At 46.2% G+C, this 15,825-nt stretch overlaps 1 protein-coding gene across 6 annotated transcripts; it reads left to right on the top strand.

Annotated features, from left to right (window-relative positions):
- The first annotated feature begins 832 nt into the window (after positions 1–832).
- On the top strand, positions 833–15,511 carry LOC124349365 (mucin-19-like). Of its 6 annotated transcripts, none has more exons than XM_046799885.1 (7): positions 833–1,175; positions 5,092–5,232; positions 6,888–6,914; positions 7,093–7,287; positions 7,537–9,939; positions 10,105–14,104; positions 14,207–15,511. In XM_046799885.1, exons 2-7 carry the CDS (start codon positions 5,121–5,123, stop codon positions 14,358–14,360), a joined length of 6,891 nt encoding a protein of 2,296 aa, XP_046655841.1. In that variant the 5' UTR covers positions 833–1,175; positions 5,092–5,120; the 3' UTR covers positions 14,361–15,511. The 6 variants fall into 6 exon arrangements, with proteins under 6 accessions (XP_046655841.1, XP_046655843.1, XP_046655842.1 ...); XM_046799887.1 differs by having other exon boundaries at positions 7,537–10,138; positions 10,337–14,104; XM_046799886.1 differs by having other exon boundaries at positions 7,537–10,369; positions 10,535–14,104.
- The last annotated feature ends 314 nt before the right edge of the window (positions 15,512–15,825 follow it).

Genomic DNA, 15,825 nt, shown 5'->3' with positions numbered 1-15,825 from the left:
TCGCATTTTAAATCATCTGGAATTTTAAATGTTAAATTTGAATTTGAATTTCTTTCTTTGAAATTTTTTGGTTATTTCTTTTAATTTCAGGATATGACCTCTCTTGTTGCTGCTGCTGCTGCTGCTGCTGCTGCCAGGGGGTTGTCCCGGCGCCGCCTGGGCGGAGACTCGGTCCGTCCCCCTCTTTTCTTCAACTCTTCTTCTTCGGTGGGGGTGGGTGGGTGAGCGCTGGTGGGTGGTAAGAGTAGCACGGCCACTAACTTACCAAGTACTTTGATCATAAAAATCGATTTAGTTTTTTTTTTTTATAAATTTATTTATTCATTTCGAATTAAAATGAAAAAAAAAAGAAAATTATCTCGAAATTTCAATTCCGTGATTCAGGTTTTTCACCATTTTTCTATTATCTATTTTACCTGATTTATATTTTATTGATTTCTAGAATTTTTTTTCTTTGAAAATTGCGTTTGTCAAATTCTACTGGAAATGTTATCATCATCACATGTTTGACTTGTCTTGTGCCACGCGCGCTCTTCAAGTTCTTTAGTGCAGAGGGGGGTAGGGAGGGATATTATCATCATCTTCTTCTTCTTTCTTTCTTTCCTTGACTACTCCGACATTGGCTCCCGCCTCCCAACCCGACTGTGCACCACCCACCCACCGCCGCCGCCACATTTTATTTTTTTTTATTTTATTTTTTTTTTTCGTCTTATTTTTTCTTATAATTTTTTCACCACCACCACAACCCGCCAGGAGACCTCAGCAAGTCCCTCCCACCCCACCCCACCGGCCCCCCCTCCGCATAGCCCCCGCTCGGCTATTTAACGCAGATCTCCGGCTGCCGACCAGCGTGAATTCTCCATCAACATCGGCCGGAACCAGTCGAATACAATTTCCTCCCTCCGAAAAAAAAAACAAACTTGAACGAACGAACTCGAATTCTAAAAATCATCGGACGGTTATTTTTTTCCAAAGTTGAAATTTTATCAAATTTTTAGAAAAAATTTCGTGTGAGAGAAACAAATTTGAATTTGAAAATCGTCCCGTTGCCCGGAAACAAACAACCACCCCCCAACTAAAGTGCGGATCAACGACCCAAATCAACTTTAAAAAAAAACAAAGGAGAGAACCACACAAGCAAAAGTTGAATTAACACACACACACAAACAAACAAGGTAAGTCCATTATAGATTCTCCGTTTTGTTTTTCTTTATCCGGATCGCAGGTTCTTGAACTCTTCCGCTACTATTAAATTGCGAGATGGTCTTGTATAATAGGAGATGGAAGGGTGTCTACTTTTAGCCCAAATCCGGTTTTCCTTATATTTATATTTTTTTTATTTTTGGCTAATCACCAAAGAAAAGAAAAATAATTATTCAGGTTTTTTCGTTAATTTATTCCCCTACCTCTTCTCTTGGGCGAAAATTTTTTTGCGCCTTTTTTTTCCCCTTTTGGTTATTTCCAATTTGGCTTCGTGTGTAAAAAAGTAAAAAATATTCGTTTATCGCGGAGGCGTCGATATGCACGCACAGTGTGTAATCACCAGCGCAGCAGAGGAGATTTGAACGAACGAATAGTGAACCTTTTTTTGTTTTTTCTAGAAAAACTGAATTTTGTTGACTTATTTCATAACATCCGAGGATCTTTTTTTTTTCCAAAATTTCATTCAAAAAACCCCAAAAGTTTTTCTTCTTTTTTATCTTCGCATGTTTTTTCTCGGGTCGGCGTGAAACCACGACGGCCTTGGGTATAGCCAAAAAAGAAGTTCTCTTTTTTCTATTCTTTTATTTTATTCAAAAGAATAAAATATTTCATCGCCCACGCTGCCCAAAGCCCTTCAATAATTTGTTGATTCGTCTGTCTTGTTTTTTTTTTTTATATTTTCTTAAAAAAGAAAAAAAAAGATTTGAATAGTTTTGTATAAATTTATTTTCATAGTGTCACGATTTGGCCATTTTTTCCATCCTTTTTGCGCCATCTTCTTTGGTGGTGGTGGTGGTCTGGTGGTGGGGGGCGACATTGACTTGCGGGAACAGCCGACGTCTGCGGCCTTGACTGGAGAGGCTGGATCTTTTTTTGTGTTAAGTGTCTTGAAGGGGAGGTAGAGAAACCGAAATTTTTTTATTTTTGGGGCCGAAAAGAAACGGAAGCGTCCCCCCCCTGGAGGTAGTACACACACAACTCCGGCGGATCGTATTGTGTGTCTATATGGACTTGTGTATAAAAATGACGCTCCTATCGATGAAGTCACCGTTTTGAATATCCCGGGAACAACAGCTCACACACACACACACGGCAGAAATCTGCATGCAAATGATTTTTTAAAATTCCATTACGTACAGGGGGGGGGGATTTTGTATTTTGTTTTTTGTTTTTTCCCGGTCGCTTAGAGCAATTAAAAATAATTAAAAGAAAAAAGAAAGATAATAAGATAATGTTACCCAGCGGGGGCAAATAAGAAAAGAATTACAAGTCGATGACTTTTCACGCCGGTTCCAGATGGTTTCAATCCGGCCGGGTGTATAGATCGAACAAGAAGAAGAAGAAGAAAATAAAAGAACCACGAGCGACCTTGGTTCAAGTGATCGCGCTGGATCAGCGATCATCCATTTTATATAATTCTTTTGTCCCAAACATTTATTTCTTTTTTTCCAATAATAATTGAATTTCGGTTGTCGAGCGCAGCTCCTTTTTATCTTTATTTTTAAAAAAACATTTTCCAGATGATAAAATAAGCGATCGTCATCCTAGAATGGGTCAATTAGAGTTTGATAGTTGCTGCTGCAACAACAACTACTACTACTGTTGTTGTTGTTGTATTATCAGGAATAAAATTGTAGCCAAGTCATCGCCTCTTTTTTTTAAATTCGCCCGTCAACCTCAGCGCATCGAAATAAATTCTTTTAAATAAAAAAAAAGATGGACAAGAAACTTTAGGAACTTTGAAAAAAAGATGGAAAAGAAATGGCGCCGAACGAAAAATACGCAGAAGAAAAAAGGTTTCACTTGAATATCTTTGAAGAATGTTTGGAAAATGAAAGAAGAAGAGGATCAGTTCAACGACATTGGGACGAAAAAATAAAAAGTAACTTTTCTTCTTTTTCTTCTTGTTGTTGTTGCACGCACAAGACTCGGCCGAGTGTGCACGGTGCGTTGCCTTTTCCCCCAAACCCTCCTGTATTTTTTTTCCCAAGGACGGACCTCACGACGTCGGCCAGCCGGGCCAAAAACCCCTCAGCGTCAGCAGACGTAGAACTTCTTTTCTTTTTTTCACGTAGACTAAACTGTCGTCTGGTCTCTTTTTTACTTCTCACGAGATAAAGTGGCGGGACCGGGTAATTCAAATGGATGACGCTCCTTGAAATTCCTTGGAAATATTTCGCCTTCATTTGTTTTGAATTCTCTACTATAGGTTTTCCCTTTTATTTCGCAGACGGGAATTTTGTTTCGCCAACAAATGTGCAAGATAAGACTTGAGAAGTAGCTAATAAATAAGTGTCGTTCATTCATCGCGTAGTCTAGTAGCTAGCTGTCAGATCCGTAAAAGGCCAGGTGATCCGGCACAACCGGTTTTTTCTTTTTTAATTCAATTTTATTGTCCGGGGGTCGTCCGTCCTCACATCCTCTGGAATTATTTTTAAGCTTCTAAAAACTTCTTTTTTCATTCATAGCGATGACGTCATTAATTTTTGTGTCCTAAATAGGAAATTGAATGTTATGCTAATTCTAATGGGGAGGGGCCGTTGGGGATTTTCCCAGACGGTCGGGAATTTGACCCAGCACGAAATGTGTGTGGACGTGGTCAGGCGTTACCGTTTTTTTTTTTTAGCTGGGCGATTTTTATTTGATTTAAAAAGAAATAAAAGAAAAGAAAAAAGAACTTTGTTTGATTTACTTTCGTTCCCTGAATTCGTTGGCGCCTAACGGTTCCGTCCGGTCCCGACTGACCGAACGGGTTCGCGGCCAATTGTCACGCCGAGTTACCCAAATTCGATTCAAATGTTCGCGGTGGGCTTTTGACCGAGGAAGTAAGTGAATATAATAATACATAACAACAAACATTTGATAGTTTAGGGAAATGAGGCCAATTTTCATAGTTATCCGCTTCTGGGCGTCGCCTTTTTTTTTCAAATTTTATTATTTTGAATTTGTGTCGAATATAATGAAACGCGTGCACACCATTTTTATTTTTCCTACAAAAAGTAGAAAAAAAAAGATGACGTGGCACTTTCGATTTCATCCCTCGCAAGAAAAATGAAATAATAATATTATTTAATCTTATTATGTTATTGCCCAGGCTTGGCTGGATTGTAGTTGTTGTTGTTGTTGGGACTGGTCCAACAACTTCATGGTTGCTGTCCAGTTGGCAAAGCCCAAGTAACATTTGAAATAATAATAATAACACAACGTAAAAAAAAAAATGTTCATTTTGATCGTGCGTGACTATCTGGTCACGACGTCTCTTCTTCCTTTTCTTCTTCCGATCCGGCCGATTCTTAACAAAACAACAAGACCCTAACGTTCAAAGTTCACCAAAACTCACCAAAATTATTTGACACCTTTTTATTCGTTTTTTCCTCTCTAATAACAATCCCCATACATAATAAATAAATCGAGGGGTAACTGACCTTTATTTTTGGATGAGGAATATCGAAGGAAAAATAATTCCGGACGTTTTTTCCGGTCGTGAGAGAAGAATTTTTTTTAAGGAAAAAAAAAATAACAAAAGTGAGAAAAAAGGACTGTGCGCACTTTCACACAACTCCTCCTTTTAGCCTCACTTTTTGTTTTTATCCCGCACGAAAAAAGAAAAAAAAAATTGTGCGGCTGTTCGTGTGTGTGTGTGTGTGTGGGAAGTGCGTGAACTTGAACTTGAGGGTGGGATATAATTTTTCCTCGCGGGATCCGTCCCGAGCGACTTCACGCTGAGACAAACGGGTTTTCTGTTCACGTACCTGTGTAAATTGCCCTGCGCAATCCGCTTCTTTTTTTTTTCCCAATTTCCGCCTTCACGAAATAAATGTTGAAATTTTCTCCGAAAAAAATAATGATTTTAAATTTTTAAATTTTATTTTATTTTATTTTCAGAAGAAAGAAAGAAAAAAAAGCCAATTAGCAGGATGATTCGCCGAGAAGGAGGAGTCGGTGGAGGAACAGGAAGAGGAACAACGCTTGCGGCCCTGGTAGCCCTGATGCTCCTGGCTGGACTGACCCATTACACAGTCACTGCCGGTAAGTGCCATTGATTACATTTCGTGAATCTTCTTTCATCATCATCTTCAACTTGGGATTTACCACGATGACTGTGAAGAAATAAAGAAGACAAATATTCATTTCTTTTTTTCCTATGGACCAATGGCAATAAGTTGGAGGACGACACCTGATTGTTATTGTTACTCTCTTCCTGGTGGTTTCTCTCACCTCCCAACTTTTTTTTTTTTTTTTGACTAGTTGTTGTTGTTGTTGTTGTTGTTGGGTTTCCCGTGTGATTATGCTACAAACACGCACAAAAAAGTTGCGCGCATCCTTCGGGGTTAGACTTGGGATTATTGGGCAGATGTTTTTCGTTGGGAGGTGATGGGGGGTAGCTCCTTGTCACGCAACTCGAACGCGTGAAAAATGGGGGAGGACACACAGGTAGACAATTGCAAACAATTGCTCTTATCATCGTCATCATCATCATTTCTCTCACCCGTATTTTCCCTGCGTAATAACAAGTCGTAAACGGCCATGAAAAAAAAAGACGGTACGGCCGCCGGGAGAAAAAGAAAAAAAGGTCGGCGTGAAAATTGGAATTTTCTTTTTTTTTTAAAGAAAAAACGCCAATGGACTTTTCTTTTCCCACCGAATTGAACTGACAATTTCACGGTCGACCAATTTTTTCTTCTTCTTCTTCAAGATTTTTAAATTTTCTTTTTACGACCCCAACACGAAAGAAAGATGACACTTAATTTCTTTTTTTCTTCTTTTTACGACGGCCATGAGTCACGAATCAAGTCACAAAAATCAAACAAATAATAAAACATTTAAAAATAATTATTTTTTTTGAGTTGTTTGATGATTTCTGGCGCTCGATTTGAATTTTCGACTGGCGTTTAGAATTTTTGTTTACCGTTCCGCAAATTAAACTTGGACACCCACATGTGTCTGATACTCGCCAGATGGCAATCGCATTCTTTAGTCAATCCGCTACCTACAACAACAACAACATTCCGGATGTTCACCGATCCGCTCCAAGACAATTTCCTTTGCCGAAATTGTAGGAAAAAACAAACACAAGTCCCAAAAATCCTTGAAAAAGTAGTTTTCACTTGAAATTATTCGACGACAAAAAAACAAATTCTGAACCGAACGTAATTGGCTTCCTGTCATTTCGCTTCAAATCGAATCAAATCATAAATTTTATGTACACGCCAAGGGCCCTTTTGATTTTATTTTTTCCCGAAATTCACACGTATTATCGTTTTAGTTTCACCCCGTTTGCGATTTGCATTCGCTTTCCAAATAGTGTCGGTCCCCCACGTGTTTTTATCCAAATTTCCTTTTTTTTTTTCTCGACTAAATTTGTGTGTTTGATCCATTTCAAATTTTGGGAAAATTTTTCTCTCCTTTTTTTATTTTCCGTTTTCCTTTGCCGCTCGAAAGAATTCCAGTCACAAAGTTTGGACAAAACATTTTATTTTCTTACCATAGAGAACACCTTGTTCTTTGACTATCCCACGAATGACTGGGCACAACCTTTTTCTCTCTAAAAATAAAAATTCGATTCGATAAGAAAATGTTGCGCATATCTTTGACGGTGCGTGTCTTATCACTTTTTGACTAATTGGCCTCAATTATTATTTTTTATTTTTCTCTCCATGTTTTTTCTTTACCGGCATCTACAGCTCCATGGGAATCGGAACCGGAATCAGGTATAAATCATCAATAATAATCACCCTACCCTCTAGTCTGCCAAATGATGATTCATCTTCTTTCGGCTCAAAAAATGGCGCGCTCGCCGCCATTTTTAAATGTCCAATTCTTGATTCTCATTTTTTCTTTTCTTTTTCTTTTTTATGTTTCGCATTTTGGCCGGGCAACGCCATACAGGATGTTACTACATGTTCCAGCACTACAGCGAAGGTGACCGTATCATCACCAACGAGCCTTGCCTCAACTGCACCTGTCACGACTCGATGCTCATGTGCTTCCTCAAGGTCTGCCCGTTCGCCAAGCCCATCGGCCAGGACTGCCAGATCGAAAAGCGGCCCGATCAGTGCTGCCCCATCATTACCTGCCCAGAACGTAAATGCTGGCCCATTGCCAAAATCATCTCGTCTTTTTTATTCCTTTTTTTTTCCTTTTTTTCAATGGGGTTGGAAATAAAAAGAAGATGGAATCTTCTTTGATTCCGCCATTTTAATAATAAATGGAATGGTGATGTCAGAGATGAAGAATTTCTGCTGGCCAAAAAGAACAAAAAGTTGTAGTAGACATCCTTGATCTTGACTCTTTTTTTTCTTGTTTCGTTTTTTCTCTTTTTTTGGTGAATAGTTCCGGTGCCCATTATGAGCATGAACATGACCTTGCCGGGAATGGGCAGCATCTCCGGCGGCGGCGGCGGCGGCGTCTCAACGGCCGTGACGACGACATTTCGACCTCCGCAAACGGTGGTGACGCCATCCGGAAGCGTCAACCTGGCCGACACGGAGGGCTGTCTGATTGACGGGCAATTTTACGGTGACGGAGCCCAGGTCCCATCCGATCCGGCCAAGCCCTGCGACCTCTGCTACTGCATCCGCAACCACACGGCCTGCGTCATGCAGGAGTGCGTCCTCCAGGTTGAAGGCTGCTCGCCCGTCTTGCTGGACGGCGTCTGCTGCCCGGTCCGCTACGACTGCGACGCCACCAACTTGACCAGCTCGACGACGCCCATCCCCAGCGGCGGACAGTTTGGCTGCGTACTAGACGGCCAGTCGTACAGCGACGGCGACTTTGTCCCGTCCAGCAACCCCTGCGACTATTGCTACTGCATGCACGGAGACATCGTTTGCGCCGTCCAGGATTGCGCCCATCCGCTGGAATTCTTCTCCAACACGTGCAAGCAGGTGCCCAAGACCAGCCCGACTCAATGTTGCCCGACTTACGAGTGCGGAGCCCCACCGGCCGTCCCGGTCTTGCCCACTCTGCCCGGATTGGAGGAGGAAGTGACCACTTTGTCTTCCGCCACGGAGAGCGGAGTTCAAGAGGGTTCGGCCGCATCCAGCACTCAGGGTTCAACCACATCCGCCTCAGAAGGTTCAACTACATCCGCCGCAGAAGGTTCATCAACCACATCCGCCACTGACGGTTCTAGCGCTGCAGCTCCCGAAGAAGGGTCATCCACTCCAGCGGTGGCTGAAGAAAATACGGAAGAAATCGGCTCATCCAGCGCTGCCACTGCGGCTCCGCCGACCATTCCGGAAGAAGTGAAAACCACACCGTTGGACAGCAGCAACGAAGGCACTGAGGCACCGGCCGTTTCATTCGAGACTACCTCTTCCGCTTCCAGCTCATCCGCTCAACCGGAAGGAGGAGACTTGGTCACCGATGGAATTAGCTCCTCATCGTCTTCCACTTCCGAACCCGAAACTGAAACTGACGAAGGTTCTGGTAGCTCAACTGATGCCGGAAGCGTTTCTTCCGTCTCGTCGGAATCTTCTGAATCGACGCCATCCACAACTGAAAAGCCCAGCCAAGTCGTTCCGGCCGATGCCACTCCCGTACCTGAAATTCAGCCGTCGACTCCATCCGCAGAGGAATCCACCGACGCTTCCGTCTCGGCCGTTTCCCCGGCAGTTACTCCGGCCGTCACCGAAGGCGAAATCGTCCAACCAGCCACTACGCTCTCGCCGGAATCGGAGCTGACCGACGGTAACGACTTCAACGTGGTCGTCATCTCCTCGCAGAAACCTTCCGTTCCGGCCACCACGCCCTCATCCGAATCTCACGTGACGGAATCCGAAACTTCCACGAATGCCGGAAATGTTCCGGACGCAACCACCGCCTCCCCTGCCATCCATTTGTCATCCACTTCGGCCTCGCCCAGTGACAGCCAAACCGACGACTCGGCATCCAGCACGGATGCTTCCGTTCCGGCCGTCTCGTCGACCTCCGAATCTCAGGCCACGGAATCTGGATCTTCCACCGATGCGGATGATGTTGACACCACGGCTTCCTCTGTTACCACTGGAGTTCCCGCCGGAATTGAGGGCCAGTCAACGACTACGGTTTCACCCACAGAAAGCGAAGATGATGAGAAGGAACCGTCCAGTACCGACACTTCCATTCCGGCCGTTTCAATCCCTTCCGAAGCCCAGACCACTGATGCGGATGTTGTTGACACAACGACGTTCTCGACTACCACGTGGTTCCCCACCGGAACTGGCCAATTCCAACATTCGTCGACCACTTCCGAAGCTCAGACCACCGATGCGGATGTTGTTGATACGACAACTTTCTCGTCGACCACTTGGTTCCCCACCGGAACTGGCCACTTCCACCATACATCGACTACGGTTGCATCCACAGAAGCTGAAGATCAAACGGATTCTTCCAGCACGGACGCTTCCGCTACCTCGGATGTAACTTCAACCCCTTCTTCGCTAGATATCACATCCGGAATCACATCTGAGCCCCTTGTCACCGAGTCCGCCGTCACCAGCTCACCGTCCACCGATGCCGAAGGAAGTGACGAAGTAACCGGAAAACCGGAAGAAGTTGAAACACCGGAAGGAACCGAGAAACCAGATGAAACCGATAACGTCACTGAATCCGAAGTATCATCTTCTTCCGCTTCTTCCGCTGATGTCAGCGCTCCATCCGGCGAAATTTCGACTGACGCCAGCCCAACATCCAGTGAATCGTCGTCCGACGCAAGTCCGACATCCAGCGAATCCTCGACTGATGCCAGCCCAGGATCTGGTGAACTCTCGACCGACGCCGGACCAACATCCAGCGAATCATCAACTGACGCCAGTCCAGTATCCAGTGAATCCTCGACTGACACCGGCCCAGTATCCAGCGGATCTTCAACCGACGCCAGCCCAGTATCCAGCGAAGCTTCGACTGACGCTAGCCCAGTATCCAGCGAATCCTTGACAGACTCCGCCCAAACATCCAGTGAATCCTCGACGGACGCTAGTCCAGTATCTGGTGAACCCTCGACTGACTCCAGCCCAACATCCAGCGAATCATCAACTGACGCCAGCCCAGTATCCGGGGAACCATCAACTGACGCCGGCCCAGTATCCAGCGAATCCTCGACGGACGCTAGTTCAGTATCCAGTGAATCCTTGACAGACTCCGCCCAAACATCCAGCGAATCCTCAACGGATGCCAGTCCAGTATCCAGCGGATCTTCAACCGACGCCAGTCCAGTATCCAGTGAATCCTTGACAGACTCCGCCCAAACATCCAGCGAATCCTCAACGGATGCCAGTCCAGTATCCAGCGGATCTTCAACCGACGCCAGTCCAGTATCCAGTGAATCCTTGACAGACTCCGCCCAAACATCCAGTGAATCATCAACTGACGCCAGCCCAGTATCCGGTGAACCATCGACCGACTCCGGCCCAGTATCCAGCGAATCCTCAACCGACGACAGTCCAGTATCCAGCGAATCCTCAACCGACGACAGTCCAGTATCCAGCGAATCCTCAACCAACGACAGTCCGGTATCCGGTGAATCCTTGACAGACTCCGCCCAAACATCCAGCGAATCCTCAACGGATGACAGCCCAGTAAGCAGCGGATCTTCAACCGACGCCAGTCCAGTATCCAGCGGATCTTCCACTGAAGCTGGCCCAGTATCCAGCGAATCCACGACTGATGCCGACCCAACATCCAGCGAATCGTCTACCGACAGCGAAGTTGCAACTGAAGATTCTAGCGACAGCCAATCTCCATCCAGCACCCAAGGATCTACAGTTTCCTCAAGCTCCGCCTCTACTCCGGAAGTGGAAGAACCATCATCCACCACCGATTCGGACGAGTCGGAGGCTTCAACTTCTTCCGTCACCGAAGCTCCGGCCAACCACCACACGGTGCCCGAGATCGCCGCCTCCACATTGGAGACGGAAGCGCCCAGCACCGGCGACGAGACTTTCACCACCCCGTCGTCGGACATCAGCTCAATTCCGGGTGAGGGCAGTTGCTTGTTGAACAACGTCACCTACTCGAACGGAGCCGACGTTCCGGTGCCCAGCCCTTGCCAGCAATCCTGCAGCTGCGAGTCATCCATCATCCGCTGCGTCATTGTCGAGTGCGAGGAGAAACCCAACCACATGCCAAACTGCCGGCCCGTCTTCTCTCCCGACAAGTGCTGCCCGATGTTCGAATGCGACGACGAGGAGGATTTGGTCACCACCGTCATTCCGGAATCGTCATCATCCAGCTCGGCCACGGATTCTAGCGGAAGTCAAGTCGATTCGGCCACGGAAGGAGCGTCGTCTGCTGAGGAAGGATCAGGACAAGAAGTTACGGATGAACCTGCTTCCGGCTCGTTGAAACCATCGACGGAATCCGGATCGCCATCCACTGAAGATGATTCGACCGACCTGCCATCCGCTTCCACCACTGCCGAACCGGTTGCCGTCACTGACGCCGCATTGGTTTCCTCATCCGCTGGATCGGTCGATGTTGCTACTTCTACCACCTCGTCGCCAGCCGTCACTGAATCCGAAACGGAATCGTCGGAAGACGGAAGCTCAACGGATTTGACTCCAGTATCCAGCACAGATGGAACTGGTTCGTCTTCATCCGCCGGATCGGATTCTTCCAGCAAACCCGAACCAGTCGCCACTGAGGCCACTCCAGCCGAAAGCACCGAAGCGCCGGAAGTGCAAACTGATAAGCCCGAGGAATCGTCGACGGAAGAATCCAGCGCCTCTGTCGATCCAGCCGCCACGACTCAATCATCTGAAATTCCTTCCGGCTCTCAGGTATCCGTCGAGCCCACTTCCGCACCAGGCACTGGATCGCCTTCATCATCCGAAGCTGCCGGATCTGTGAGCACAGACTCTCCATCGACGGAATTGGTTTCCAGCACTGAAACATCCGAAGAGGAAATCCAGACGGAACCACCCGTAACCGCCAGTCCCACCATCGAATTGAGCGGCCCATCCACTGGATCTCCCACATCCGGTGAAAGTGATGCATCCGCTCAAACTCCCAGCTCAACATCCGCACCGGAATCGACTGAAACGATCAGCGAAACGGGTGGAGATTCAGGATCGACTGAATCATCGACCGACGAGTCCGTCGTTTCCGTCTCCACTTCCCAAGCTGGATCACTTGTCACCTCATCTCCGGACACCGAAACCAGCACCGGATCTGAAGGATCATCCTCCTCCGCGGAACCCGCCACTGAGACCTCTGAAGTTTCAGGATCAGTTTCCGAGTCTGGCGCCGGATCGTCGACTACCGAATCTTCTGCCGGAGTAGATACTGGAGCATTCACCACATCCGAACCTTCCGGAACGGAAGTATCATCCGCTGGAGAATCTGAGGGATCCACCGAAACATCTCAATCATCTACTGCTGGAACTCAACCCGAAACGACACCTGAATCCGCCGCTCCGCTAGAAACCACTTCAGCGCCCTCGGCTGTTTCAACCGAATCACCTTCCGCCGCTACAGATTCCGGAGTGATTCCGGATGAAGCAACTTCAACCAGAGAGCCTTCAACAACAACAACTGAAGGAATTTCTGTAGGATCTGAAACTGAAGCCCCTTCAACAGCCCATCCTGGCAGTTCAACAGCTGATCCATCGACCACGCTAGGTTCGATCGTAGGATCGGAAGCGACCGGATCTTTACCAACCGCAACGGAAGATTCCCAAGCTTCTGTCACTGGAGTAGAGTCTGACGTCTCCTCGACTTCTCAATCATCTTCAGGATCGACTGAGCCCTCCACTTCTTCTGGAGATGCTGGAGCTTCGCCGGAACCCACTGTTGATGTCGGAGATGTTTCTTCCACTTCGTCGGAATCCGCTGGAGTGACCGACCCCACCGATATTCTCATTTCCGATTCCAGTAAACCACCCAGGCCAACCCTGTCAGTTGGATCCAGTGGACCGACTGTAGCACCAAACCTCCCCACGGAAGCTTCATCCGCCGCAACGGAAGCCCCCTCATCATTCACAACTGGAGCTGAAACCGGATCTCAAGCGCCTTCCGATCTGGTCACCACCAGTCCAGCATCGTCTGAACCGATCACCACCAGTGCAGTACCTTCTGAGCTCGTCACTACAAGTCCAGCATCGTCTGAGCCAGTCACCACCAGTGCAGCACCTTCTGAGCCAGTCACTACGAGTCCAGCATCATCTGAGCCGATCACCACCAGTGCAGCACCATCCGATCCCATCACTACGAGTCCAGCATCGTCTGAGCCGGTCACCACCAGTGCAGCACCTTCTGAGCCAGTCACTACGAGTCCAGCATCGTCTGAGCCAGTCACCACAAGTGCAGCACCTTCCGATCCGGTCACAACCAGTTCAGCACCTTCCGAGCCAGTCAGCACCAGTGCAGCACCTTCCGTCGAATCCAGCCCAACAGTTTCTGAAATTCCGTTGAGCACCAGCAGCGTCGACTCCAGCAATTTGGAATTGTCATCACCCGAAACTTCTCCGGCCACTCCGGAAGAAGTAGAAGAGCCGGAAATCGCTCCAGGCGCTTGCCTCTTTGACGGCAAAGTCTACGTCTCTGCCCAGCAGATCCCCCGCGACGACCACTGCGACTTCTGCTTCTGCTTCCGCGGCGACATCATCTGCCTCCAGCAATCCTGCCCGCCGCCCATTCCCGGCTGTCTGGAAGAGACCATCACTGGATTCTGCTGCCCGCGCTACGAGTGCCCCGTCCGTCAAGTGACGCACAACGTCACCTGGCATTCGGCCGATCACCGCAACAACAACCCAACCGGACCCGGTGGACTGGCCAGCATTCCACAAGGATTCAACGTCGAGTTCAGCGATTCCGTCCAGGACGGCGATCAAGTCGAAGTGGAAGGATGTGAAATCAAGGGCGACTTCTACCGGTTTGGTGAGCTCGTCGGACCCGCTTCCGGCCCCTGCCTCGAGTGCCGGTAAGTCAATCGAATTGCAATTTGTGGTTTCGACAGAAAAATTGAACGATTGAAAAAATTGTTTATTTATTTATTGATTAATTTATCGATGCGGTTTTTTAGATGCGGCAAGGGCGGAATGATGGAGTGCGATCCGCGGGAGTGCCAGCCGGAGCCAACGCTGAGAAAAGTCATGGCCTTGGCGGCCACCCGCCGTCGCCGACACGTTGACGCCGACGGCCTCGTTTGGATCGGTGGCAAACCGAGAAGGCATTGAGGGCCCGACGGACAAACGTGTCCATCCTTTTTTATTACATTTTTCCAGCCACAAAATCCAGCCACGTAAAAACCCCCCCGTCCGTTTCTCTTCCACAACTGAAACTCTTGGACTTGATTTCTCTTCTATCGGAATAGATGCGATCTTCTTTTGTTTTTTATCCCTTACCCAATCGATGCACGCAATATGTAGAAGTGCAAGGCCATTTTGATAGTAAGACGAATGTCCCAGTGAATTGTTTGACAATCTTGTGTGTCGTAACGTTTAAAAATCTCCACGCACTAAGTTGGTTCTTTTTTGTTTCTAGATTTTTGGTTATTAGGTTCTTCCATTTTTATTTTTCCCCGGGCCGAGTTAACGAATCGGCAAATCAGAACTCACAAAAAAAAAGACCAATAAGACGTGTGTGTTCTTTTATATTTATTCCCTTTATACCAAAAAAAAAACACTTTCAAAAAATCACTAAAAATAGAAATGCGTAGGGATTTTCGTCGGGGTTTATTTTTTTTTCTTTCCTCAAATGGTTCAATGACTTTTTTTTTTATTATTTTTTACACCCAATAGTTTTAGATTTTAAAAACTCGCGGTTAGTGTTTAGGAATAAATGTTATTATTAGCTCCATTTTTATACGTTTGAGTATACAAGCAACCAGATGAGGAAAGGGTCTCGATGGATTTCTAAATTAGGCATTTTGCGTGTGTGTGTGTGTGTGTGTGTGTGGAGAGATAAAAAAAACCAAACGACGAAAAGATTGATCGAAACCAGCCACAGCCTTTCTCTGTTTATTATTTTATTTTTGATTATGAAACAAAAAAACAATGTCGAGGTTTGTTGAATAACTTTGGGGGAAAATGTTGATCTATATTTTTGTAGTATTTCCAATTCAGGTGATGGGGTTTTCAAATACCGTTTTGTCGTATGATGTGCTCTGTGTGTTATGGCGTGTCTTGATTTTTCCGTACATGTATCCAACTCTCTCGTTCTTAGACAAGTGACGACGCTGCTCAATAACAACGAAGTGGAATTTTCAACAAAACAAATAGAAAAAAAAGGACAATTTTTTTTTTTTAAATAAGGGGGAAACAATCGAAGGTGTGAAATTCAACGCGGCAGTTATTGGAAAAAAGGGAGAAAATTTGAAAACATCAACCAAAAAAAAGGGGCTCGGCTTCTTTTATTATTTATTATTTTAGTCGTTTTTTTTTCCCATCATCGGCTTCCTTTTTTCATAATTCCTGACGCTTATATTTTTTTTTGATTGATTTAAAAAAAAATTGTGTTTCGTCTTTTTAGTGTTGGGGTTTTGTTATTTCCTCATCGAAAAAAAAGATGCAACTCCTCTCCCGCGCTCGTCCCTAGTGGTGATTACAATACTCTCTCCTTATTCCTCCTCCCCCCTTCTTGATTTTGTTTTTTTTCATTTCCCTGATTTGTGTAATTTTTGTTTGTTTTTTAAAAATACCG

Source organism: Daphnia pulicaria, chromosome 7 (genome assembly GCF_021234035.1).
Source record: "Daphnia pulicaria isolate SC F1-1A chromosome 7, SC_F0-13Bv2, whole genome shotgun sequence".
Classification (NCBI taxonomy): Eukaryota; Metazoa; Arthropoda; class Branchiopoda; order Diplostraca; family Daphniidae; genus Daphnia; species Daphnia pulicaria.
This window is presented reverse-complemented; position numbering and strand designations above follow the sequence as displayed.

Excerpts from the sequence above, each read along its gene's own strand:
- LOC124349365 (XM_046799883.1), top strand. The coding sequence starts at position 5,121 with ATGATTCGCCGAGAAGGAGGAGTCGGTGGAGGAACAGGAAGAGGAACA. Across the intron at positions 5,233-6,887 it reads CCATTACACAGTCACTGCCG|CTCCATGGGAATCGGAACCG; the intron begins GTAAGTGCCATT and ends CGGCATCTACAG. Across the intron at positions 7,288-7,536 it reads CATCATTACCTGCCCAGAAC|TTCCGGTGCCCATTATGAGC; the intron begins GTAAATGCTGGC and ends TTTGGTGAATAG.